The sequence below is a fragment of the Mesoplodon mirus genome (genome assembly GCF_964341445.2).
Source record: "Mesoplodon mirus genome assembly, chromosome: 12".
NCBI lineage: Eukaryota > Metazoa > Chordata > Mammalia > Artiodactyla > Ziphiidae > Mesoplodon > Mesoplodon mirus.
Genome location: NC_138988.1, coordinates 90,538,158 through 90,563,333, shown reverse-complemented (window position 1 = coordinate 90,563,333; position 25,176 = coordinate 90,538,158). Strand labels below are relative to the sequence as shown.

Sequence of the window (25,176 nt, the reverse complement as noted above, 5' to 3'; positions counted from 1 at the left end):
TAACTTTTATATGTGCTGGGAAAACAAAAAATGTGTGTGGCTTGCTTTATTGTGATATTCATGTTATTATGGTGGTCTGGAACCAAACCCACAATATCTCCGAGGTATACCTGTATATTCAAAATAATTGAAAGCAGGAACTTGAACAGATATTTGTATACTAATATTCATAGGAACATTATTCACAATAGCCAAAAGGTGGAAGCAACCTAAGAATCCACCAACAGGCGAATGGATAAACAAATAAGTGTATACATACAATAGAATATTATTCAGCCTTAAAAAAGGACATTCTGACATGCTACAACATGGATGAACCTCAAAGATACTAGGCTAAGTGAAATAATCCAGACACAAAAGGACAAATGTTATGTGATTCCACTTACATGAGCTACCTAGAGTACTCACATTCATAAGGACAAAAAGTAGACTAGTGATTACCAAGGGCTGCGGAAAGAGGAGGTTGGGGAGTTATTGTTAATGGCTGCAGGGTATTTGTTGAGAATAATAAAAAAGTTTTGGGTATAAATAATGGCAATGGTTATACAACATGTATTTAATACCACTGAATTATACACTCACAAATGGTTAAAATGATAAATATTATGTTATGTAGATTTTACCATAATAATAATATAAAAGATTATCCAGAGAGAATGACTAGAACAGGAAAAGGGGAGAGAGATTTTTAAGGAAATAAAGAAGAAAATGAAGCCACCAAGGAGATCCAGAAAGTCAGAGGGGTAGAATGGGAAACCAGAGGGAGTGCTGTCAAGGAACCCAAGGTGAGAAAGAAAACAGTGATTTTCTACCCACAGGCCCATTTGTGACATGCTGCCAACCATGTTCCCTGTTTAAAACCCACAAGAAAGAGGTACACCCAGACCACCAAGTCTGAAAAGGTAGCTTGTGACCCTCTGCTTACCCCTGTCCCAGATCTCATTCTAACCATTGTCTAAGTGAGTGAAGGATCTTGACTCCACTTTTCTTCTTCGGTTTTTCAAGTTCTCTCTGAGAAAGTGCGAAAAAAACAGCTCATAACTTTCCTTTCCCTTAATGCTTGTTGGAGACATTTGCCTGTGTGGCATCATTTCAATGACACTTCAATGTGGTAGGTTCAAAACAAACGTTTAAAAGGGAAAGAAAGGTAAATCTGAACGGGCGATGAAGCAACATCGTTCCTCAGTCTCTCCTTACTCCCACGTGAAAACAGAAAGGACGTCTAGATAGGAAAACCAAACACCACGGGCTACATTTACAACAAGACTTAGTGGCAGAGGTGCCTCCCCGGATCCCAGAATATAAATGAACGTGAACTAACCACCAGCTGCCATCAGAGTTGTGTGGTATCAGCCCCTGTACATGAGGAAGAAGGAAAGACTTGGGTGGTGTTGGGTGCCTGTTGGACCTAAGAACAGGAGGAGCCCCCAGAGAGCCAGTAGATCTTCACTGGGATGTGAGTGGGCTAATGGGGCCATGGCAGCTGAAACTGAGAGGAGTTTTGCTCCCCAGAGGTAGATGAGAGTAAGGGAGGGCAATAGGAAGGTCTAAAGGGACCACAGCAGTCTCATCCAACTCCCCTCAAAACTGACCCTCAGGGCTCCCTTTTCAGACAGGGAGGAAGACCAAGGAGGAACTGCTGGGGGTGGGAATCAAAATTGATCAGGACAACATGGAATCAACCTAAATGTCCATCAACAGATGAATGGATAAAGGAGATTTGGTGCATATATACAATGGAATACTACTCAGCCATGAAAAAGAATGAAATAATGCCATTTGCAGCAACATGGATGGATCTAGAGATTATCATTCTAAGTGAAGTAACTCAGACAGAGGAAGACAAATATCATATCATATCACTTATATATGGAATCTAAAATCTAAAAATTATACAAATGAACTTATTTACAAGACAGAAACAGACTCACAGACATACAAAACAAACTTATGGTTACCAAAGTTACCAAATCCCAAGCTCATAATTTACCTCCTTCCCCTTCCCCTTTGGTAACCATTCTACCCCTCTGGTTACCAAAGGGGAAGGGGGAGGGGGTAAATTATGATTTTGGGATTAACAGATACACACTACTATATATAAAATAGATAACCAACAAGGACTTACTATATAGCACTGGGAACTATATTTAATATCTTGTAATAGCCTATAATGGAAGAGGATGTAAAAAAAGAATATAGGGCCTCCCTGGTGGCGCAGTGGTTGAGAGTCCGCCTGCCAGTGCAGGGGACACGGGTTTGTGCCCCGGTCTGGGAGGATCCCACATGCCGCGGAGTGGCTGGGCCCGTGAGCCGTGGCCGCTGAGCCTGTGCGTCCGGAGCCTGTGCTCCTCAACGGGAGAGGCCACAACAGTGAGAGGCCCGCGTACCACATATATATATATATCTGAATCACTTTGCTGTACACCTGAAACTAACATAACATTGTAAATCAACTATATTTCAATATAAAATTTTTTAAAAAGAGACTTAAAAGACATATCAACATTTTTTAATGGGCAAGACTAAACTATATTTCCTGGAGATGCATATTTGGGTGACAAACTTTTTTAAAAACAAGGAAGTAAAGACTAAAAGATATTAGGCTAATGGTACTTTTAGTAGGAGGGAAGGTGTTGTGATCAGAATTAGGGTGAATGAAAGGGACTTCAGGGGTGCAGGTCAAGTTCTACTTCTTGACCCGGGTCGGGGTTACAAGAGTGTTCACCTTATAATAATTCATTAATCCATGATTTGTTTTGTTTAGGTTTCTGTATCTGTATTTTTTGTTTCGATAAAAATCTGTTTCAAAACGGCAAGGAAACACACACATTTGAGATAATACCTTTTCCATCCAGTATATTTTGTCTGAATCACATTACTTGTTAACTGAGCAGAAAGAGCTTTAGTAGAAGAGGCAATTTGCAATCACAGTACAGTCTAAATAAAGAGTTACTAACAGTGGCAACATTAGTTGCCCTAAGATTCTATTAACAAGGGAGTTTTCCATGTCACCATTGCCTAGAACCCAATTTGTAGAGCAGAGACTGCTGGGTCATGGGTGCCTGTGTGGCACTGTTCCCCAAGTGTACCACCTGCATCACAATTATCCTGTTTATAATGCTTGCTCCTGGACTCCAACCAGAAATTCAAATTCAGTAGATGAGATGGGCAACAATGCTCTATGCTGTAAGTTCATCCTAGATTTATTTAAAAACACAAAAGCTCTATCTAAACAGTACCTTCCTGGTCTGGTCAAAGAACTGAGGACAAGAAACTCTACACTGGTGCCCAAACCACTATCTATAACAAAATTGGTCAGTTTTCTAGGATGAGCACCTAGAAATTTTGTTATTAGTGTTTGATGTGGTAATGGCTTAAGGACATACTCCTCTTTCTTCCTAACCAGGAAGATAAAACAGAGAATGTTATTTCTATGTGGGCAACTAACTGAATTGCAGTAGAAAAGACTTAGACTCAGACTACTTTTGTCCAGACCCTAAAACTTAAAACTTTACACTCTCAATCCAATGTGACAACCAGATTTGGCTAAACTAAATTAGAGGCACAATTTAAACTTTGGATGTTCCAAAGATTTTCTGGGCTTGTGAGCAGTTTCCTTAATCTCAGAAACCTATAATATTTCCATCTGAAGATTTAATATTGAATTCCCCAGAAAACTGTTTAATAGTATTTTTTCTTGGGAGTTATTTATATAGATCTTATGGATGTTGGCAAAACTGTATCCAAAATGGACAATGAAGGCTTTTAGAGAAAATTATAATGTCAAATTTTATATCTATAGTATGTATAATGTATATATATATGTGTGTATATATGTGTATATGTATATGTGTGGGTGTGAATAAAAATTCAGAGCTTGTTATGGTACCCAGCAGGGTGAGAAGGTGTAGTAGGGGATTGGAAACAACCATCAAATTATTAGACAGAGGGGTGGCAACGCTAGCTGTAACAATGGGATATAATGGGCAGAAGTCCAAAGTCATACAGCTGACTGTGGCCCTCGATCTCTAGAGCATAAAGGAATTACCTGGAGGGACTTGTTAAATGAGATTCTTGGGTCCTGCCACAGGGCTTCTGATTGGTTGCGAATCTGCACTTTTATAAGCTCCTTGGGTGAGTCTGCACCGGGTGGTCAAGAAGTGATGCTTTGATGAATCTTCAACAAGCTGGCAATAAGTTTCATCGATGTCCAGTAAGGAATCATATCTTGGCAGCAATCCAAAACAAGTGAGTAGCAGCTAAGAGGTCTGAGGTGCAGGTAGGCAGGCTAACAGACTGCATTTGTTTCTCAGGGCTGCCATAATAAATGACCACACACTGGGGAGCTGAAAACAACAGAAATTTATTCTATCACAGGTCTAGTGGACAGAAGCCTGAAAGGAAAGTGTTGGCAGGGTTCCGCTCCCTCCAGAGGCTCTAGGGGAGATTCTGTTGCTTGTTTCCTCCAGCTTCCGGTGGCTGTTGGCATTCCTTGTCTTCTTCTGCTCATCCTAACCTCCGCCTCTGTCTTCATGTCTCCACATGGCCATCTCCTCCTCTCTGTATGTCTCTCTTCTGGGTGTCACTCTTTTTCTTTTTTTAATTCAGAGAGCAGCACGAGGCTTTGTGTTTCTTTCTTTCTTTTTTATAATTTTTATTTATTTATTTATTTATTTTTGGCTGCATTGGATCTTCGTTGCTGCTCATGGGCTTTCTCTAGTTGCGGCGAGCTGGGGCCACTTTTCGTTGTGGTGCGTGGGCTCCTCATTGCGGTGGCTTCTCTTGTTGTGGAGCACGGGGTCTAGGAGCGCAGGGCTTCAGTAGTTGTGGCTCGCAGGCTCTAGAGCACAGGCTCAGTAGTTGTGGCGCACGGGCTTAGTTGCTCTGCAGCATGTGGGATCTTCCTGGACCAGGGCTTGAACCCGTGTCCCCTGCATTGGCAGGCAGATTCTCAACCACTGTGCCACCAGGGAAGCCCCTAGGTGTCTCTTATGAGAACACTTGTCATTAGATTTAGGGTCCATCCAGATAATCCAGAATGATCTCATTTCAAGATTCTTAACTTAATTACACCTGCAAATATGCTTTGTCCAAATAAGGTCACAACCACAGGTTCTAGAGATTAGGACAAAGACATGTTTTGGAGGGACGGGCACCATTCAAACAACAACACAGGCCAATTCTGAGACAATTAGCTGCCTTGGGTCACTGTCAGAGCAAGGGAAAGGGTGGTGGTGATTGGCAAGAATAGTCTGGCTCTAGTGCTAGAGCACTGACCTTCGCGGGAAGGTCTTGGGGACTCAGACTTAGTAACCAACCAGAAGCTGCCTATGAACAGATGAGCAGGTTAGAGTAGGACGAGCAGCAGAGCTGACTTTATTACCTTGAACTTCTGAGTCAGGATTCTATAATCCCTACTAACCAAGACATGACTGTGCTCCTACCCTGTGACAAAGCTAAGCTGCCACAGTAAGTGGACATCTGGGGCAGTATGAAGATTAGAGGCTGGGAGTCAGCTTGGACTACAAAGAGCTGCAAAGCACAATCACACAAACAAGTAGAATCATAAATAACCACCACTTATTGAGCACTTGCTGTATACCTGGTAAAGTACCATTATTATTGCCTCTTTTCATCATAATCTTGCAATACTGGTACTACAATACGGGTTCCCATTGAACATACAAGAACCCAGGATTTTAAAGATTAAAGTTATATAGCCAATGGGCTTCTCTGGTGGCGCAGTGGTTGAGAGTCCGCCTGCTGATGCAGGGGACACGGGTTCGTGCCCTGGTCTGGGAAGATCCCACATGCCGCGGAGCGGCTAGGCCCGTGAGCCATGGCCGCTGAGCCTGCGCATCCGGAGCCTGTGCTTCGCAATGGGAGAGGCCACAACAGTGGGAGGCCCGCGTACCACAAAAAAAAAAAAAAAAAAAAAAAAGTTATATAGCCAATAAGTGGCAGAGCTAGAATTTAAACCAGATCACTCTGGCTCCAAAGCCCATTTTCTTTCTTCTAAAACATGCTACCTCTCCACAAATTAATAGCCTGCCCCAAATTTTAGCATCTTAACTTCTAACACCTCCTCTTCTCTCTTTGAACCCTTCCCACCCCATCCCGTGGTTCACTAGGCATAAAATGTCAAAACATCTGTTTCTCTATCGAATACCCTACATTAAAAATTATAACTTGGCTAAGGTAGAATGGTAAGTATTTCAAAGCTTTCTAAACCAGAACCACAGGTGTGAATCTAGATGGTGAACACTTGCTCCCTTGTGACTGTGTTATATCCATCTTACTGTGACCAGTGAAGAGGAGTCTGAGTTCAAGCAGAGATTCTGTGCACAGTCCCAGGTCCTAGGCTTGTCTCTAATCTTAAAATGCAGGTCTTATAATGACTGTGCATGTTGCACCATTCCCTCCTCCCACAATCCCCACAAGAGCCACCAAATGCATGCTGCCAGTGACGTTCTACAGCTGGTGATATCCAAGTAGTTACAGTACAAGTTTCCTCCATAGTGACCCACAGTGGAAAGTAACTTTGATGGAACAAGGTCAAGGAAGTTGCTAATACCTTATGCCTCTAGCCCAACCAGCAATTGATGCCCCTTGAATACCACCTAATCTGCCCTAAAGATAGTGTCAGTTTGATGACACATATCATTTATGTCAGTAAATGTTTGGCTACTGGGCCTTGGATCCTCAATTAGCTTGAGTGCAAGACCAAAATATTCCTGAGCCTGGTGCAAGGTGTAACAGTACTTTGAGTTCACCCTATTTCAGGTAACAGGACTGAAGTAGTAAGGACTCCTAGCCTGAACTGACATATCTTGTCAGGCCTTTCAGAAGACTGAGCATATGCGTTTTGAAAATTAATAATAATAATAATAATAAAAGTCTTGCAAAAGGGCTTGAGGTATTGCAATGCTCATCACCCAGTGAGCACCAGATCAGAAGCTATTTTGTGCAGTTCTCAGTGACTGGAACTGTAAATGATGACCTGACCTAGGTACACCTTTTCCCACAACCTGCCGGGGTTCCTTTTCCTGCTCAGTCTCACAGGCGCAATCTTCAATTTTAAGACTCATGAACACTTGCACCAACACAGAAGTCAATTTGACAATAATTTAATATTTTTCTGGTGGCAATTTCTAGTTTACTTTAAAAAATTCTTTTAAAATATTTTGGATAGGTTTGGGTCATCGTGTCAGAGAAGTTGGTAGGATACCGAAATTGTAAAGTGCTCGTGCCCAGCGTGCAGCGTTTGTTAGGGGGAAGACGTCATCGTGGGAAGCACGTACTTCTTCGGATTACTGTTTGGCGGATTAGAAACACGCAAATCAGTCCTATGTTAGCCCAGATTAACTGCCCTGGGTGCTTCTGGGCCAGTGGGTAGGGTTTTGGGGGTGTCTGCTGGACTCAAACCAGTACTTGTGGTAAGATTTCACTCGGCAAAACATTCGGAGTTAATTTTTACTTAAACCCCATCCAGGCTAATAATGAAGCTACCGGTAATGATCTGGAATGGTAACTAAATGGTGCCCGCAATCACGTCAGTCGAACCTTCTGCCCCCACGATTCTGTCGGCCCACATGCTTCTGTCCATCAGCCTCGGCCTCGGGATCAGCTCTCGCCGCGGCATTGGTCGGATTTCAGGAAGAGAGAAACCCACGATTTAAAGGGCTCGGTTTCCACCTGCCAGGCGTCGTTCGCAAGGTCCAACTTGCCTTTGGCACATACTTGGGAGAATCTCTCTCTGTTGTTCATCTATTACACTGACTGGTCAAGCGGAAGAGAGTTCCCGAAAGTGTCCCCTTTAGTCACCTTGACAATTTACAAAAGCGAAACTTGCGCTCTAGGTTAGATCCACACTGAGTCTGCGGGGCGCGAAGTCCCTGCCCAGGTCAGCAGTGCCCGCCCGGCTGGCGGGCGGGGACGGGGGCGGAGCCTGAACCAGGCGTGGTCTTCCGTGGGAGAGAAGGCGGACTTTGCCCCCGCCTCCTAAACCCCTACTCCCTCCCAGCCAATCAAGGAAGCATATGCAAATAGAGCCCCTGTCGCCCCGGCAACCATGATGCACGGCATCCAATGGAAACCGGCCAATTGCGACCCTGCTCCGTGATTGGGACGGAAGGAAGGAGACAGAGACCCAATGGGCTGTGGGAACGGTCCTCGGCGGGTTGAGGGGCGGGGATATGCAAATATGGTTTGAAAAGCCGGCGGGAAATCTGAGTTTCGCGGGAGGACCTTGGCGCGTAAACCGTATCCCTTCATTCATTGTCAGCAGCAGCTTCCTGGAGCCATTTTTCAGCTGCCGGCCGCAGCACCCGTGCTGCCGCCGCCGCCTCGCAATCCATTGCATCGGCCGCCCCCGACGCCTCCATCCCCCCTCGGGGCCCGATATCCGTGCGCCCGGGACCCTCCTCTCTCCAGAGCCCCGATTATTTTTGGCCCCCGGGGCCCGGGCGGTGCGGAAAAATAAAAAGAAAAGGGAGAGAAGGGGCTCGGAAGCGCCGGGCGGGGAGGAGAGAAGGAAAGACTTGGAAACTCCGACTGCAAATAATAAAGAAATTGAAAACAATACGTTAATATACCATAGCAATAAAAAGAGCAGGAGCGAGAGATGAGAAAGGGGATCCAGCCCGCCCTGGAGCAGTACCTGGTGACCGCCGGGGGTGGGGAGGGGGCGGCTGTCGTCGCCGCCGCCGCTGCAGCCTCCATGGACAAAAGGGCACTGCTAGCCAGCCCCGGCTTCCCCGCCGCCGCCACCGCCGCTGCTGCTGCCGCCGCCCCGAGCGCGTACATCCAGATCCTCACCACGAACACTTCCACCACCTCCTGTTCCTCCTCCCTCCAAAGCGGCGCCGTCGCCGCCGGCCCCCTCCTCCCCAGTGCCCCCGGCGTGGAGCAGACCGCCGGCAGCCTCCTCTACACCACGCCGCACGGACCCTCCAGCAGAGCCGGGCTGCTGCAGCAGCCACCAGCGCTGGGACGCGGCGGCGGCGGCGGCGGCGGCGGCCCTCCGGTAATGCCCTCCCGTTCCCACCGTCCCCAGCCCGGGCGGGAGGTGGGCTCGCACCGCGCGGGGTGGTGGGCGCGCTGCGGGCCGCCCTGGGAGAGCGCGGGGCCGAGCGTCGTGGGCCTCGGCGGCTGCCCCTCCAACGAGAGTTTATTGTTAGACTTGTGTGTTCCCCCCGAACCCCCGAAGGGTCTGGGGGGCTCCGCCAGGCAAGCGGGGCAGCGGGGATCGCCATGGCGCGAACCACATCAAACACTCCGAAACTTTTCGCGGCCCCCCCCCCCTTCCTTTCCTGCACTTTTCCCTACCCCCACTCTCCCCTCCCCTCCAACTCGAAGCTTCCTCTTTCTCGGGCGTAGGAAGGGGTCACGCCCCGGATGGAGAAGGGGGTGGGGGAGGGAGTAGTGAACTGGGGAGTGGGAGACTCCAGGGGAGTGGAAACCGGGGGGCCCTGGGGGTGATGGCCGCCCGCCGGCCTCGGAGGCCCGTTGGCAGCCGGGGGTCCCTAAGGCGTGCTCGGAGTGCAGGGGCTCTGCCAGGCTGCGCTTGACACATTTTGGGATCTGTAACTCCCGGCAACAAAGGGGCTGGGGGAAGCCGAGGGGGGAGGTGGAGCTGGAAGCCGGCTGCAGGCCGAGGCGTGGGCCGTCTGGGGGTGAGGGGCTAGCGGGCGGGCACTCCGGCCTGGGTGCATCCCGTTGGTGGCAGTGGCGGCGCCCGCGTGGCCCGAGCGCCCGGGCCTGCCTCGCCGGGCCCCGGGCCTGCCCTTGACCCGCCTCTCCCCTTGCCCCTTCCTTCCCCGCCCTGTCCCCCTCTCCGCCCTCCGGCGACGGAGGGCGGGGGCAGCCGTGTTCCCGTCCCGCCGCCTGGGTCTGTCCCTCTCCCCGGGACCCGCCGGTGACGTTTCGCACACGTGCGCGGAGGACGCGCCTGTGACTGGGGAGGAGGCGGCGGCGGGAGGGGGCGCTGGAGGGGGAGAGGGGGCACCCACTTCCTCCTGCTCGCCGGCTCCCTGGCCTGGGACGGTCCCGGCGCCCTCGCACCCGCCCCCGGAGCGGCCACCCTCCCTCTCCTCTCCCCAACCCCCTCCACGGGCGCCCGCCCTCGCCCGGCGCCGCCGGTCCGTTCGGCCCTCCGGGCCCCCTCTCCAGCCGGCCCCCCCCACCTCCCCCCGGAGCCAGGCTGGTTTCGGAAATGCCCTTACAGCAGCAGGTTAGTGACCGGGACGGCTCGGGGGCCGCCGCCGCCGCGGGGGCACCGGATTCTGTTGGGGGTTGGAGCCGTGAGGGTAGGCGGTTGAGCGGGGTTTTGGAGTGGGAACGGGGGGTTGGGTGCTCGAGGGAAATGAGTAAGCAAGAAAAATCTAACTAAGTAAATGCCCGGCCTCCGGTTCTAGGAACCTCCGGGCAGGAGTGTCCGCCCCAGGGGGTGGGTATGGTGTTTACGTGTGTGTTTTTCTAGGGGGCCGAGGGATGGGCGATCGAAAACCGGAGGGGGGGCTTCTCGCCAATGGCCGAGTTGAGCTCTGCTTTCTATCTTCCTTCCCTTGTGCTGGAGGGGGAGGGGGGCGGGTCAGAGGGTAGGGTGTCTGTAGGATTCCCAGGCCACCCGCCACCCCCTCCCTTTGTCCCTGTAATTTATAAAGCGCCTTTGAGAGATGATTTAGGTCAGTATGCGGCTTCTCTTTTTGTTGATACTAGAAAGAAGTGTGGCCCGGAGGTCTTCCTCCTTTCTCCTTTTCTCTCCTTCATTCCCTTCCTCCATGCCTCCTGTCTTCACCCTCGTGGTGAGGCTCGGCCCCCACGAGGCTAGAAACGAACCAAACCCAGTTAGATAAATGGTTGGCTGATAATATCAGTCGTTGACCTCACCTTGTCTCTGTTCCGAATGCGCTGAATTTTTGAAGAATCAAGATTTTGCAGAGGTCTTTAAGAGAGTCGGCACCCAGGCAACACTTTGGGGGATGAGATGGGTTTTGGAATAATGAAAAATTTTAATTCATGACTCTCCCCAATTTCTATTCGAGTTGGATCTTAACTGCTTTGCAGCCCCAGAGATACTTGCTAGGGATGTGTGATACCGTCTCAGTCAAAGAAGCTCATGGTGTTTTAGTGACTAGGGTCTGCCAGCAGGGGGGAAAGAGTACAGTACCTGCTTACACATAACAGTATCCAGTGTGCCGGATTCTCAGACACGAGAACATGCCACGCTTTTATTAGCATTAAATACTATTACTGACTTGACCTAAACGTGCTTGGATATATTTTAAGCATATTTGCCCCCTACAGGGTTCTGTCACTATATCATAAACCTAATCTGAAACAACCAGCTATTGACATACTTCTGGGACTTGATTCAGATTTATGGGAGGGTAGTTTTGACAATGGGAAATTGTGAGACGACCAGTTTGCTTTTTTTTTTTTCCTTTTGAATTTTAGTCCACATGGGCCAGGTCTCTGAAACTGTCTAGCCAAACTTCTATGTAATTCATTGTATTTAAGTATTTAAAGTACAAAAAATTACCCTCACCACCTTCCAAGCTACTTCAAAACTTTATGCTCCTTGCCATGAGATTATTATTCCAAAATCATGAGCACTGTATATAAAGTTTGGTTTCTTTTTTTTCATATCAAAATTATATTAGACTTCTACTGAAGTCTTGAACTTTTATTGATATTCTTTCCCTAAGCAGGAGGGACAGCATGGGGATAGCTAAGTGATTGGCTGAGCAAAGAGATCATTTAAACACTTGCCGTCCAAGAAGAGGTTGAGAACTCCTGTTCAAGTGGCCAAAGTTACAGACCCACCTGGTTCTGATTCCATGTTCTGTCTCTAGAACAACCAGGAGCATATTCTTCACCTTTTTTTTAACGTGGAAAAAATATATATATATATACATATGTATCTCAGTACTACCTTACTAGCTGTAATTGCCTCTGTCATTTACAAGTCGTTGGATCTTAGGCAAATAACTTAAACTCTCACAACACAGTTTCCTCTTCTGTAAAATAGGGACAATAACAGTAGGAACTTGAAAGTTCTATTTAAGGGTTAAATATGATAATGCATGTAAAACACTTAGCACAGTGCCAGGTAAATAGTAGATGCCCAATAAAATGAATATTCAGAAATTTATATTTTTTGGAACTTAGAGAAATAATGTAAGACCATGTGCACACTGCCCCTTTGTTGACATATATGAGTAAAATGGTTAAAAGTTTTTAAAAATGTTATGTAATTAACTATTTATACCTAGTTAACTTGAGTTTTTAAGTCCATAAATCATGGCTCTCCTAAGAATGGATAAAGTAGGGACATGTCAGTACCACAGGCCTATGTTAGAGATGGTGGTGATGAACTGCCCCAGCATGAGCTTATGCCTTGAGTTGTGACAAATTTAGATCAACTCATCCTCACTTTTTTGCCTCGCTCCTCCCTTGACTGCATGGACCGGCCATCTTTTGCGTGCAGCCCATGCTTATTGGCTTTTGTAGAACTGAACTCTTAATCATCACCATGTCAGAGACATGCACTAGATAAATTCAGTTCTAGATGGTGAGCTGTTGGACATGGAAGGAGTCTAGAGAAACCAGAGTCACAAGTGCTATATATTTTCTGGAACTGAAAGGGGCTTCATCATTTTCTGCCTCTGCTAAAAAGAAGCTGAAATGATTTCATTCCGCTTCTAAAAAGTTTGGGATCTATTAATGCAAGAGACAATGGCCTGTCACATCTGATTTAATTTAATCCAGTCATAGCATCCCACTGATTAGACTTTGGGAAGGCACCCACAATGCTTGAAATTTCCCTGTAAGAATGGAGAAACCGTAGGTGCTACAGCTGAGCCTCTTTCTTTCCTGTATAAATATAAAAGAAGAAAAATGCTGGGTTCCTGTGGTTCTGTAGTCAATAATCTTGCTTCTGCTGAGATAGATGGTTGGTGCCAAGTTTAAGCTAGGAGAGAATTTTTAGTCACTACATACCCCAAAATGGAAGTTTTAATATAATGCAGTGCCCAGACTCAGGCAGTACAAATAGCTGCACTATAATCAGTAGCCAGGGCACCACTCTGATCATCCTCTGAAACAAAGCACCCTTAAACGTGGCTCTGTGAGCTAAGGAACCCAAGCTTGTGAACAGGAAAGGATTTTTTTTGTTGTCGTTTTTCTGTAAATCGTCACCTTACGTAATACTTGGAAGAGTAGATTCTGAGATTAATGTTGTGCTGTGTAAAGCTAACATGAAACCAGAAAATAATACTCTAAGCTTAGACATGAATAGATAATAGCACCTGGAGATTGAAAGGTTGTAGGGAAAAGTGGCTTTTATTCTCATTTCTCATAGGTATAATCCATAGTGGTCTTTTATTGCCATCCCCAAAGACACACCATCCATACCTTTAGCCTTTTTCCAAAGGACCTGGACCCACTTGGCAAGGCTTCAGATATTCATAGTTGATTTTTCTGGCTGGTTTTCTAATTTAACATGACTTAACATATATTCCATTTGTATGTCTAGTTTACATCCACTTTCCCAGGCTGACTGACTCCAATTCCTTTTTAATCACCTACTTTCTACTAACATTTTAAACTAGGAAGAGTGAAAAATCAGCCACCGCCTGTGCTCATTAAATCACATCCCTCCTAGATGCCCATGAAACCACCCCAAATAGTGCAAGGCAAAGAAGGTAGATTGCAATTCTTATCAGATGCTCTGTTTCATTTTGGTTTTTAAAGAGGAACTTCCCTGAATTCTTTGAGGTACTAAGCATGTGGTTTTTTTTTTTTTTTTTTTTTTTTTGGCTGTATGTGGGCCTCCCACTGCTGCGGCCTCTCCCCCTGCGGAGCACAGGCTCCGGACGCGCAGGCCCAGCGGCCACGGCCCACGGGCCCAGCCGCTCCACAGCACGCGGGATCCCGAACCAGGGCACGAACCCGCGTGCCCTGCATCGGCAGGCGGACTCCCAACCACTGCGCCACCAGGGAAGCCCAAGCATGTGGTTTAATGCATATTTTTCATGCTTGTTAGCAGCTTAAAAGTGTTTCGGGGACTGTATTTACAATTGCTAAGAGGCATATTTTCTACTAATCATTTTTCATGGGACTAAGAAGGGAAGCTAACTGGGAAAGCAGTAAGTATAGGAAACCACTAATGGTATCTCCTTCCTCCTACCCTGACCTTCTCTTTGGCTTCCAAGAGTGGCTTGGAAAATGTATCTTACACAAGGAAAAGTTATACAACAGAAGGGACAAAAAAGACAACAACTGGGACGGGGATAAGGAATCCTGGAGGGCAGGAGTAGGGTTAATATAGAGGGATAATACGTAGAGCTTTGGGGCCAGTAAGAAGGAAATCGGTTTATTTTCTGTTGTCGCTTTTGCTTCAAACGCTCTCCTCCCAAAGCGATGCGTTTTTAGAACTCAAAGAATGTAAGTTACAAGGACGCATTCTCAGTCCGCCTCCAACCTTAACTGGGGGTCAGTCTTGTCGCTGTGGCGGCCACAATCATCTACAATATAACTTTGAAGGGGGAGAGGTGAAGCCCACTGGTTGTCAGGTTGCAACCACAAAGCCTGGGCCCCTTGCTTTGCTGGAGAACCTGGGTGAAACAGACCCCTGCTTAGCGTTGTAAACTAAGGCCGGGGTTTATGTCAGCGGAGGTTGATAGCAGTGAGAATGGACAGCTGATGGAATAGAGAGCAGATAGGAGGAAGTAAGAAAAATAAAAGTAATTGACTTTAGTCTGCTTTCTATTACTGTAGCCCAACCGTCTGGGGCTATTTCTAGTGTCTAGACAACATTCTTATAACTAATTCTTCTAATTAGCATAGGCAATAATTGATATTCCCAACGGTCTTTGAATCCTAACATGTGAGAGCTGTAAAGCAAGAGTCATCATCTGACCCAATCCCTTTCATTTTGCAGGGGAGGAAATTAAGACCCAGTGCAGTTGTTACTTACCCAAGGTCACAAGCTAACTAGTGGCAAAGCCAGAACTGAAACTGGAGACTGGAATTCTTAGAAGCAGCCCCATTTGCCAAGAGAAAGTTAACAACTAAGTCTCATGTGCCCTATATGGGAAAATTGGGATGTGTAGAATACATTTAAGATTGCCTTCAGGAATGGTTACATTTTAAAAATAGACACATACAGAAGTGTCCTTTGAACAGTTGGCTTTAGAGTAACACCTCATTCTCAAAGGTACAAAATAAGCCACGCTCCTTTAGATGTTCAATGAAAGGGAATTTTAAAAAATGGAAGGAATGACTGACTCTTATAGAAACATGATAGTAGCCTTTTTAAAGCTTTATTTGTTATTTGCAAATTTTTGTGGATATGACACTTCCGGTGCTCAAACGGTGAAACATACTTCACTGAGACTAGAACCTGAAAGGATTTTTTTTTTTTTTTTTTTTTGCGGTATGCGGGCCTCTCACTGCCGTGGCCTCCCCCGTCGCGGAGCACAGGCTCCGGACGCGCAGGCCCAGCGGCCACGGCCCACGGGCCCAGCCGCTCCGCGGCACATGGGATCCTCCCAGACCGGGGCACGAACCCGCATCCCGTGCATCGGCAGGCGGACTCTCAACCACTGCGCCACCAGGGAGGCCCTGAAAGGATTTTTGAAAGGATTTTTGCCGCTCTCTTCAGAAGGGCACAGTATAGCTCTGGTGTTGGAGGTTTGTCCTGGGCTGTCCACATCCTGGGTGACTGTTGTGGTTTTCAGAGGTCCTGGGGCCCTTGCCCAGTGACATTAGACCAGGTGCCCTTCCTTAGGAAGATTGCTGGTTTAACAAAGTTTAACTCTTTCAGGGGAAGAAGTCCTCATCCCCTAAAAACCGGAACTAATTTCCTTAAAACGTCTTCTTTTACTTGTGGAATTGAGAAAGCTTAAAAATAGAATCACTTCAAGCCCTGAAGCCTAAAAGTGAAACATAATCCAATGTCGCTGTAGTTCACCAACGCGTTAGGGGCGGGGATATATGGCTTGTCTATAAACCACAAACCAGAAAGGTGCCGTGTGTAGGTGCGGCCTTAGATCAGGGAGCAACTGCTGGTGAGACCTGTAGTTATCAGTGAAGCTGATCCCCCTGGAGGACTTTGTGGCGGATGGAGTCCATCTCCGGGAGCAGATGAACTGAACGCCCCTGGTCCTCCCAGCCAGCTCTTGCCTGGCTCCCCAGGAGACCCTGCTGGCTCCTCTGGCACGCGCCTGACTGCCGAGAAGGGCTCCTCCAAGCTCTGGTCTTCAGGATCCTGAAAGTTGCAGCTCTGGACACTGGGGGTCACAGGAGGTCAGCTCAGAGCCTATAGATTTCACCCCTCCCTTGCCCTTTTTCCACGTCTGATGCTCTGAGGCTCCAGAAGTATATAACCAGCGCAGCAGCCCTGTGACCCCATCCCTTTTGAGCCTTTTTGGGCCTGGCAGCCCTTTGGAGAGGTGAAGGCTTATATGGACCTAACCCACACCCTCCACCTAAAAGGCAAACTGAGGGGCAGCCAAGTATAAGAGTCAGACGATGGAGCCTGAAGCCAGAGTGTCAGGGTTCTTATTCTGTGTGACTTTGGGCAACTCTGCTTAACCTATGCGTCTTAATTTCCTCACCTGTAAAATGGGGAAATCATAGTAGCTACCTCATGGGGATCGGGACGGTTAAATGATTTCATACCTGTAAGGTGCCTAGGCCGGGGCCTGACCCACGGGAAGGATTCAGTAGATACGTGGTGGAATTGCCCCTTTCTTCCATGGCTGTCTCTTGGGCCCACCCTTTGGTGGTTTAGTCTCTGAACCAGCCCTTGTGTTCATCCAGACCCAGGTTACACCTCTTAAAACGGCGGTGATGAGGAGGAGGGCTGAACCACAGGGTGGTTTTCTCCCAACATACTCTTTAGGATCTTTGTATCTCTTCATAAGCTGTGCATGGACTTGGGAGAAAGAGCAGAAAGATAAGCGTCTTATTATAATAGTCCTTTTGGTAGTGATCGTGTCATGATGAAAATCTTTATTTCTGTGATGATCTGTGTTAATAAAGCAGCACTCTTAACATGATTTCACTTCTGTACAGTCAACTAGGGCTTAAGACTGAATGGTGAGGATCAGGGTGTCTGAGGTGTGGGGGGCCCTGCAGGATTGGAGGCGCCAGCTACTCCGTGTGCAGAGGGGAGCTGCCTCCGGGCCTCCCTGGCCCCTTCTCTTCTCCCTCTTGCAGTGCCTAGCTGTTCGGTGTATTATGCCTGTCCCTCCCCCTGAGCCCTCACCTCTCCCTCTGCCTGGCTTTTAGAAGGAGGCCAGAATCCCAGCCTTCACGGGCTGCTTCCGTGACTTATCCAATTAATTACAAACCTTTCCCTAGCGTTTGAGGTCCAGTGAAATCTCGCCCTTCCCGTTCTGCTTCCCATTCCTCCCCACTGGGATCCTGGCACACGGCACAGTGCTCACGTCACAGTGCTCACGGTGGCTGCTGCTTTCCCTCTGGGGCATTTATTTGCTTGTTCCTCTCACTGCGGTCCTTCCCACCAGCCTATCAAGGACAACTCCCTGCACAGAGCCTTCCCTGATTCCCCAGGCCTTGGGTCCCTCCCTTCCCTCAAGTTACTGCTTCCTTCCCGTAGCACATCTTAGTCCACCTTATATCCTCATCAGTGGTGCCCTTGACTTACTCTTCGTCCAAACCCACAAGCTTCAGGAAACCAGTCTGTGGTCTTCTCATCGTGTCGTCCTTGCAATGCCTTCTCCGTTGTGGACGCTCAAATATTTGACAAGAGGCATTGTCATTAGGCACCCACAGTGTGCTTGGCACCCCAGTCGTCCTGTTGAGGATGCAAAAGAAGTATGAAGTGTGAGCCACCCACTCTTGAGTTTTATAGTCTGTTTGGGGAGACAGGCTTTAAACACAAGTTGAGTCGCAAGCAAGACTAAACAGGAGTCAAACAAGACTCATCTTGTCCTCGGTTGTACAGTATCGACAGGATGTGCCAGCTGGACCATGGGAATGGGCAGGCCATGGCTCCCATGGTCACCGACCTTAGAGCGCGTTTGGGTGTATATTTGAATCATCTTGGCACTTTCGAGAAGTACCCCCATCTAGACCTGAGTATGTTTTGAAAGTGCCCCAGGTCATTTTAACGTGCACTCAATTGGAACCGCTGGACTAGGTGGACGGGGAAGGTTTGGGAGGCTGTTCATGGCTGGGGGAACATCACGAGGCCAAGGTAGGAAGGCAGGAATTAGGCTAGCATTAGGAGACCAGTTGGACTGGTGTCAATATGGGGGAATAATGGGACCTAACACTGGATACATTGGTAAAGTTGGTCTGGAATAGAGATTGCCTTCCTACAAGGGCTGGGCAGGGAAATAACTGGGGGGTATGGAAAGATGGAGATAAGTGGTATGGGGGTTGGGCTTGAACAAGGAAGAAATGCCCTGTCAGAAGGCAGCCGAGGAGGGACCCCACCCCAGGTGATGGCTTCCAGAGAGGAAAGCAGGTCCCATTTGTTGCCAGGTCTTCAATTTTCTTAAAATGCCAGAAATCTACCATCTTTAAAATGCAGGCTCAATTAAAAAGGAAAATGTGCAAGCCAAACAAAATAGGTCTCTGGGCCAGATTTGGCTTCAGGGCTGCCACTCAGCAGTCTCTGGTCTATGGGATAATAATAGCTAATGTTTATCAAGTGCCCATGCGCATGAAGGGCACTAAAGTAAGTGTTTTATGCGCATTAACACATTATCCACATAACCTATGAGGTGGGTATTATTACCATGCTTGTCCTGCACAGGAAGAAGCAGACAATGAGCGCTTCAGAGGCTGGTTCAGGGCTCCACTGATGAGAGAGGCAAGTGAAATTGAACCCAAGGAGCCTGGCTCCAAAGTCTGCAGACCTGAGAAACCTGGGCCAGGTGCACTGGTACCCCCTGCCGACCCTTGTACCAGCTTCTGGACTTCCAGGTCATTGCCAAGGCAAACCATCCAAAGACGAGTGACCCAAAACCCAAAGGAGATGAAACAAAAAGCACTCCCAAGGGGCTGAGAACTTAGGGGGTCCAAGCAAGCACTGTTGCCTGGCACCAACATCACTGGGAACCAGGGTGATAGTCTGGACACCCGGCCCTCAAGGGGTTTACTTTACCCTATAGCAGGAAGACTTTCCATTCTTTCGGGTCTGGGCCTGCCTGGAACAGGTTACCAACTGGACAGAAAGGCAGAAATTGCCCTGGGAAGAAAAGTAGGGCATACCATTTAGAGCATGGGTGCTACAGAGTTGCTGAGTCTGGAAGCAGGACAGCAACTGTGATGGCGTGAAAGGCAAGATGGAAGTGAGAGGCAGGCTAAGGGAGAAAAGAAATACAAGACCTTGACTCCCAAGATGGTTAGCTCCTGGGGCTGAAAGAATGGACACGGCTGAGCTTTTCCTCCATCGGGGTTTGCATCCTGTGGAGGGAATGGCGAGTTTGGAATGAGCTGGCTCTGAGGGATGCCGTGGGCCACCCAGTTTTCTAAGAGTCTGGGACCCAGCCCTGGGAATGTGGTTTTGGCACAGAGGTTAAAGTAGAGGGCTTGATGAACAGCAGCCAGCCAAGACTGGCCTCCTTAGCTTAAAACAACAAAGAACTAACGTGGTGCTACTGAAACCTTTCATCATTTTCACTTCTCCTTCTATAATATGAAAACGAGACAGATTCATCAGGTTGATTTGGGGGATCAATACTGTCAGGGCTCCCAGAGACGAGCCATCAGATGTTATTTATGACGTACTTTCCCAGGTCTGGGCCTGGCTCCTAGCTGCTCTGAGAAAGCAAAGAGCCAGCTGGAGAGTGCTGTGCATAAAGAAAGGTCACATAATTATGTCTCGAACTAAGATGGCTTTTTTGACCGTTATTTCCTGTGCTCTCTGATTTTGCAGATTAAAAAAATATATATCTCAGATATATTTTCTTAAGCCCTAGCATATTAAAGTTTAAAAATGAAAGAGCCATGTAAATTCTAAGTATCTTTATCATTGATTTTTAAATATGTAACTTGTATTTAAGCCTATTTGCAGTAACCCTTCAATTGACCAATTTTGTTGCCCTGTTTGGTAGCAAAAGACTTGTGATGATCACACTAAGAATGTGGTAAAGTTTTCAACCTTTTCTGTTACTGTTTTCCTTGCTAGCATCTCAGACACTGTAATCCTGGGACTAGTCTTTAGGAGGGAGGTTTTCAGCTCTGGGGACCCATGGCACGGTCGTGGGGTACGGAAGGCGCCTAGGGCTTGACATCTGGCTCCAGAAACGTGCTCTGTCGCTTAGTAGCGTGTGACCTTTCACAAATTCTATGAGCTGTAGTTACCTAAAATAGTGCTCCTGTCCCCTTCAGTGGTTGGAAGGATTAAATAAGATAAGTTTATAGGAAGTGTACTTTGTGTTCCTAACTTAGTGTGTTCACCCCGCTGCCCCTCCTCCATGGTTAGTGAATTCTCAGCATTTTTACCCATCTGAGGGAAAACAAAGTACAGGACACTTACTGAACACCCACTCTGAGCTGAATCGGTTCCCAGTATTCTGGGTGTTTCAGTGACTAAGATGTTCTTCTGGCCCTCAAGGAGTTCATCAGGAGATAGGGCAGATGAAGCAAGTTCTCCAGTGTCTCCAGTTCTCCAGATGTCTTCATCTCCAGATGAAGACAAGATAAAAGACAGTGAAGGCTGTAAGAGAATATCGATGAAGTTTCTTAGGCATCCAACCTGGGGCGGGGGTGGGAGGGGTGGGACAGAGAAGGCTTTGAAATTGGAGCAGGGTGTCAGCACCATTGATATTTTGGCCAGATACCTCTTTGTGGGGGGAGGCTGTCCTGTGCCCTGTTGGCTACTCACTAGTGAGTAGTGAGGACTCCTCAGCAGATGCCAGTAGCACCCTCCAGTTATGACAATCAGAATTGTCTCTGGACACAGAGACATTGGACACATCTGTCCAATGTCCCCCGAGTGCAAAATCGGCCCACGTGTCTCCCCCGCCCCCTTCCCTGCCCTGTTGATGAACCACCGAACTAGCCCTTTACTGGGCATGCCTAACCCCCGCATGGAACCCCAGCGCTGTGATTCACTGTCCCACTCTTGAGAGATGATACAGAGAAAACGTGCTCTGTGTAGCCAGCCGAAGCCCTGCCTGTTTTACGATCAGGCGTACTAGGAATGGGCCACTTGAAGCCTCTCCGTAACTTGGAGAAGAAAGGATCAAAGTCTGCAGTTCAGAGAAGGCCAAAGAAGTTTTGCATTTATCATTTACTCAAGTGGGTAATTAAGAGAGACCTTCTGCTTGGGACCAGCTTCTGCATAGATAGGTAGATGGTTTGGGAGCGTCACTTCCTTTCTAACCTGTTTCCTCACCTGTTAAATGAGGAGAGTCAAGGTTCCCATCTCATAGGTTGTTGTGAAAGCTGAACGCCCCGATGCATGTAAAGTGCTGGCTCTAGCTCCAGCCACGTACTAAACACTCCGAGGTGTTTGTTAGCATCGTGTATATTATTACTGCTCTTGTTGTTGCCATCGTTAGCAAGCTGAGCTTCCCTTTCAGGGCAATTCAGCTGTTAAAAGCCATTCCCTTTGTTGCTGGTGTTTCCACAGCCACTTCCCTTGCTCCCCTATCCCCGCACTGGCCCCAGTTTCCAGCACGGGGCATTACTGATTCCTTTGACTTACTTAGCAGTTATGTGTATAGGGCACCTAGTGTATGCCAGCCCCTGTCCTAAGTGCTGGGGGTGCAGCGGGGTCGACACAGACAAAATCGCCTGCCTCGTGTGGCTTGGATCGTGAGTGATGCAGATATGGCTGTGTAACAAACAACCCCCTCCCACCACCCCCCTTCCTGTCTTTGATGGATCCTGTTCTGTTTTTTTTCACAATAGTGGTTCTTAAATGTGCAGTCCGGGACCAGCAACAGCACCTGGGAGCTTTTTAGAAATGCAGATTTGGGGTTCACACTCGAAACCTACTGAGTCAGAAATTCTGGGTGTGACCAGCAGCTTGGGGTTTGACAGGCCCCCCCGAGGTCTTTCCGATGCCCAAGTTTGAGAGGCACAGTTTGCGAAAAGATACCTCTCAACAAGAAAGGACTAGGGGAAGCCAAGGCCTGGATGGGGCTGTCGTGTTACGCGACAAAGAGGGTGTTGCCCGTACGGTGCATTTCCAAAAACAGCAGCGCTTCAAAAGATCTTAGGTGTATCAAGACAGTTCAAAACTGGCAGTGCCCTTTGGTCTCTTCTGGGCCTGGCATCCCTTTTTGAAATGGGAGGACTCTGGGAGGATCCTGTGAGCCACAGCACAGAACTCAGTAACAGACATTCTTAGCCTTCTTTGGGCTTTTCAGCATCATCCCATGAACAGGAAAACTGCTTCCCTCCCTTTTCTCCAGAGGCTTTTGATGTGTTTGTTTGACAATTATGTTCCTCCTTTTAATTCCTTCTCGTTTAATCGTCCTCTTAGCTAGCACCAGTAAAAATCCTTATATCTATAACCAAATTGCCAGCCAGATGTACCAGGCTTCTCTGGAAATGAAATGGTTGCTCTCCTTACATGTCTGGTAATTTGGGTATTTAAAGATATCGTGAAGAGTAAATGAAATGAGAGACCCTGGGCCAGTGTCCAGCCTGGAGCTGGGCACAAAGTGTCCGGCCACTTGATAAATTCCCGCCCCTGTTCCCAACTCATTATGAAAACCAGTAAAGGCAATAAGTAGATACCACAGTTCTTTATGTGAAAAGCTTTCGACTACCCACAGTTTGAATGGGTATGAATAATCGTCATATAAATTATAACCAAAATCATGGAATCAGAAGTTCTGATCAGTTAAAACTTAAATATATATGTAATTAAATAAACTTAGAAACTTAAAAGAAATAGATGTTACCTGATTTTTTTTTCATGAAGATGGATTTTTTTAAAGCCCTAATCATATTGACAGAAATTCTTTACTTCTGCACTTGCCCAAGATTCTGCTCATACATCTAAATTGATAGATTTTTTTTTAACTCTACAAAATATTTTATTGCTTGGATGTGCGAGATAAATTTAGGAGGCAGAAGAATAAATACTGGCTTTCAAATTTCTTTGCTAGTGATACACAGAATACAAAAGGAATAGTTTCACAAGTTACAATCAGTTCAGTTTGGGATACATTGTTTCAGTATGAGTCTGAAACATCAAGAAGAGTCCTAGATATAGAATTAAGTTGATTTTTTTTCATACAAAAATATCTAGCACAATATATTGATTAATCAATATAATGCCAATTTATAATAACACCAAGTTCTCATTATATGTGGGTCATTTCCTGAGCACTCTGAACTGTTACATTGACATACAGTACTTGCCCACTCCCATGCCAACATTACACTAGTTTTATTTTAAAAGTCTTATTATTGCATAAATAAGTCTCCACACCTTATCACTACCATATCTTCTTCCTCTTCAAAATTGTCTTGGCTGTTTTGGTTCTTTTTTTTTCTTTTTATATAGCAGGTTCTTATTAGTCATCAGTTTTATACACATCAGTGTATACATGTCAATCCCAATCGCACAATTCATCACATCCCCACCCCCACCCCCCCACGGCTTTCCCCCCTTTGGTGTCCATATATTCGTTCTCTACATCTGTGTGTCTATTTCTGCCCTGCAAACCAGTTCATCTGTACCATTTTTCTAGGTTCCACATATATGCATTAATAAACGATATTTGTTTTTCTCTTTCTGACTTACTTCACTCTGTATGACAGTCTCTAGATCCATCCACGTCACAACAAATGACCCAATTTCATTCCTTTTTATGGCTGAGTAATGTTCCATTGTATATATGTAGCACATCTTCTCTATCCATTCATCTGTCGATGGGCATTTACATTGCTTCCATGTCCTGGCTATTGTAAATAGTGCTGCAGTGAGTATTGGGGTGCATGTGTCTTTTTGAATTATGGTTTTCTCTGGGTATATGCCCAGTAGTGGGATTGCTGGATCATATGGTAATTCCATTTTTAGTTTTTTAAGGAACCTCCATACTATTCTCCATAGTGGCTGTATCAATTTACATTCCCACCAACAGTGCAGGGTATTCCACACCCTGTCCACCATTTGTTGTTTGTAGATTTTCTGATGATGCCCATTCTAACTGGTGTGTGGTGTTACCTCACTGTAGTTTTGATTTGCATTTCTCTAATAGTGATGTTGAGCAGCTTTTCATGTGCTTCTTGGCCATCTGTATGTCTTCTTGGGAGAAATATCTATTTAGGTCTTCTGCCCATTTTTGGATTGGGTTTCTTATTTTTTCAATATTGAGCTGCATGAGCTGTTTATATATTTTGGAGATTAATCCTTTGTCTGTTGATTTGTTTGCAAATATTTTCTCCCATTCTGAGGGTTGTCTTTTCGTCTTGTTTATGGTTTCATTTGCTGTACAAAAGCTTTGAAGTTTCATTAGGTCCCATTTGTTTATTTTTGTTTTTATTTCCATTACTCTAGGAGGTGGATCATAAAAGGTCTTGCTGTGATTTATGTCAAAGAGTGTTCTTCCTATGTTTTCCTCTAACAGTGTTATAGTGTCCGGTCTTACATTTAGGTCTCGAATCCATTTTGAGTTTATTTTTGTGTATGGTGTTAGGGAGTGTTCTAATTTCATTCTTTTACATGTAGTTGTCCAGTTTTCCCAGTGCCACTTATCGAAGAGACTGTCTTTTCTCCATTGTATATCCTTGCCTCCTTTGTCATAGATTAGTTGACCATAGGTGCGTGGGTTTATCTCTGTGCTTTCTGTCTTGTTCCATTGATCTATGTTTCTGTTTTTGTGCCAGTACCGTATTGCCTTGATTACTGTAGCTTTGTAGTATAGTCTGAAGTCAGAGAGTCTGATTCCTCCAGCTCCGTTTTTTTCCCTCAAGCCTGCTTTGGCTATTTGGAGTCTTTTGTGTCTCCATACAAATTTTAAGATTTTTTGTTCTAGTTCCGTAAAAAATGCCATTGGTAATTTGATAGGGATTGCATTGAATCTGTAGGTTACTTTGGGTAGTATAGTCATTTTCACAATATTGATTCTTCCAACCCAAGAACATGGTATATCTCTCCATCTGTTGGTATCATCTTTAATTTCTTTCATCAGTGTCTTATAGTTTTCTGCATACAGGTCTTTTGTCTCC

General features: G+C 46.5%; 2 protein-coding genes across 4 annotated transcripts in view; one reads left to right on the top strand and one right to left on the bottom strand.

The window, feature by feature from the left end:
- Window positions 1-7,855: 7,855 nt before the first annotated feature.
- LOC309813069 (uncharacterized protein) lies at window positions 7,856-8,740 on the bottom strand (the record flags this gene model as incomplete). The annotated part of the gene is made up of 2 exons (XM_082637657.1): window positions 8,660-8,740; window positions 7,856-8,553 (listed from the first exon to the last, which is right to left on the bottom strand). Exon 2 carries the CDS (start codon window positions 8,360-8,362, stop codon window positions 7,856-7,858), a length of 507 nt encoding a protein of 168 aa, XP_082493783.1. The 5' UTR covers window positions 8,363-8,553; window positions 8,660-8,740.
- Window positions 8,528-25,176, top strand: part of E2F3 (E2F transcription factor 3) — an 83,650-nt gene continuing 67,001 nt past the window's right edge. Inside the window, exon 1 of one of the 3 annotated variants that reach the window (XM_082637654.1) lies at window positions 8,528-9,025. In XM_082637654.1, the coding sequence (XP_082493780.1) occupies window positions 8,624-9,025 (402 nt within the window). In that variant the 5' untranslated portion in view covers window positions 8,528-8,623. Of the gene's footprint in view, window positions 9,026-9,906; window positions 10,232-25,176 lie in introns of those variants that run through there. The other 2 variants (XM_082637655.1, XM_082637656.1) reach the window with 2 other exon arrangements.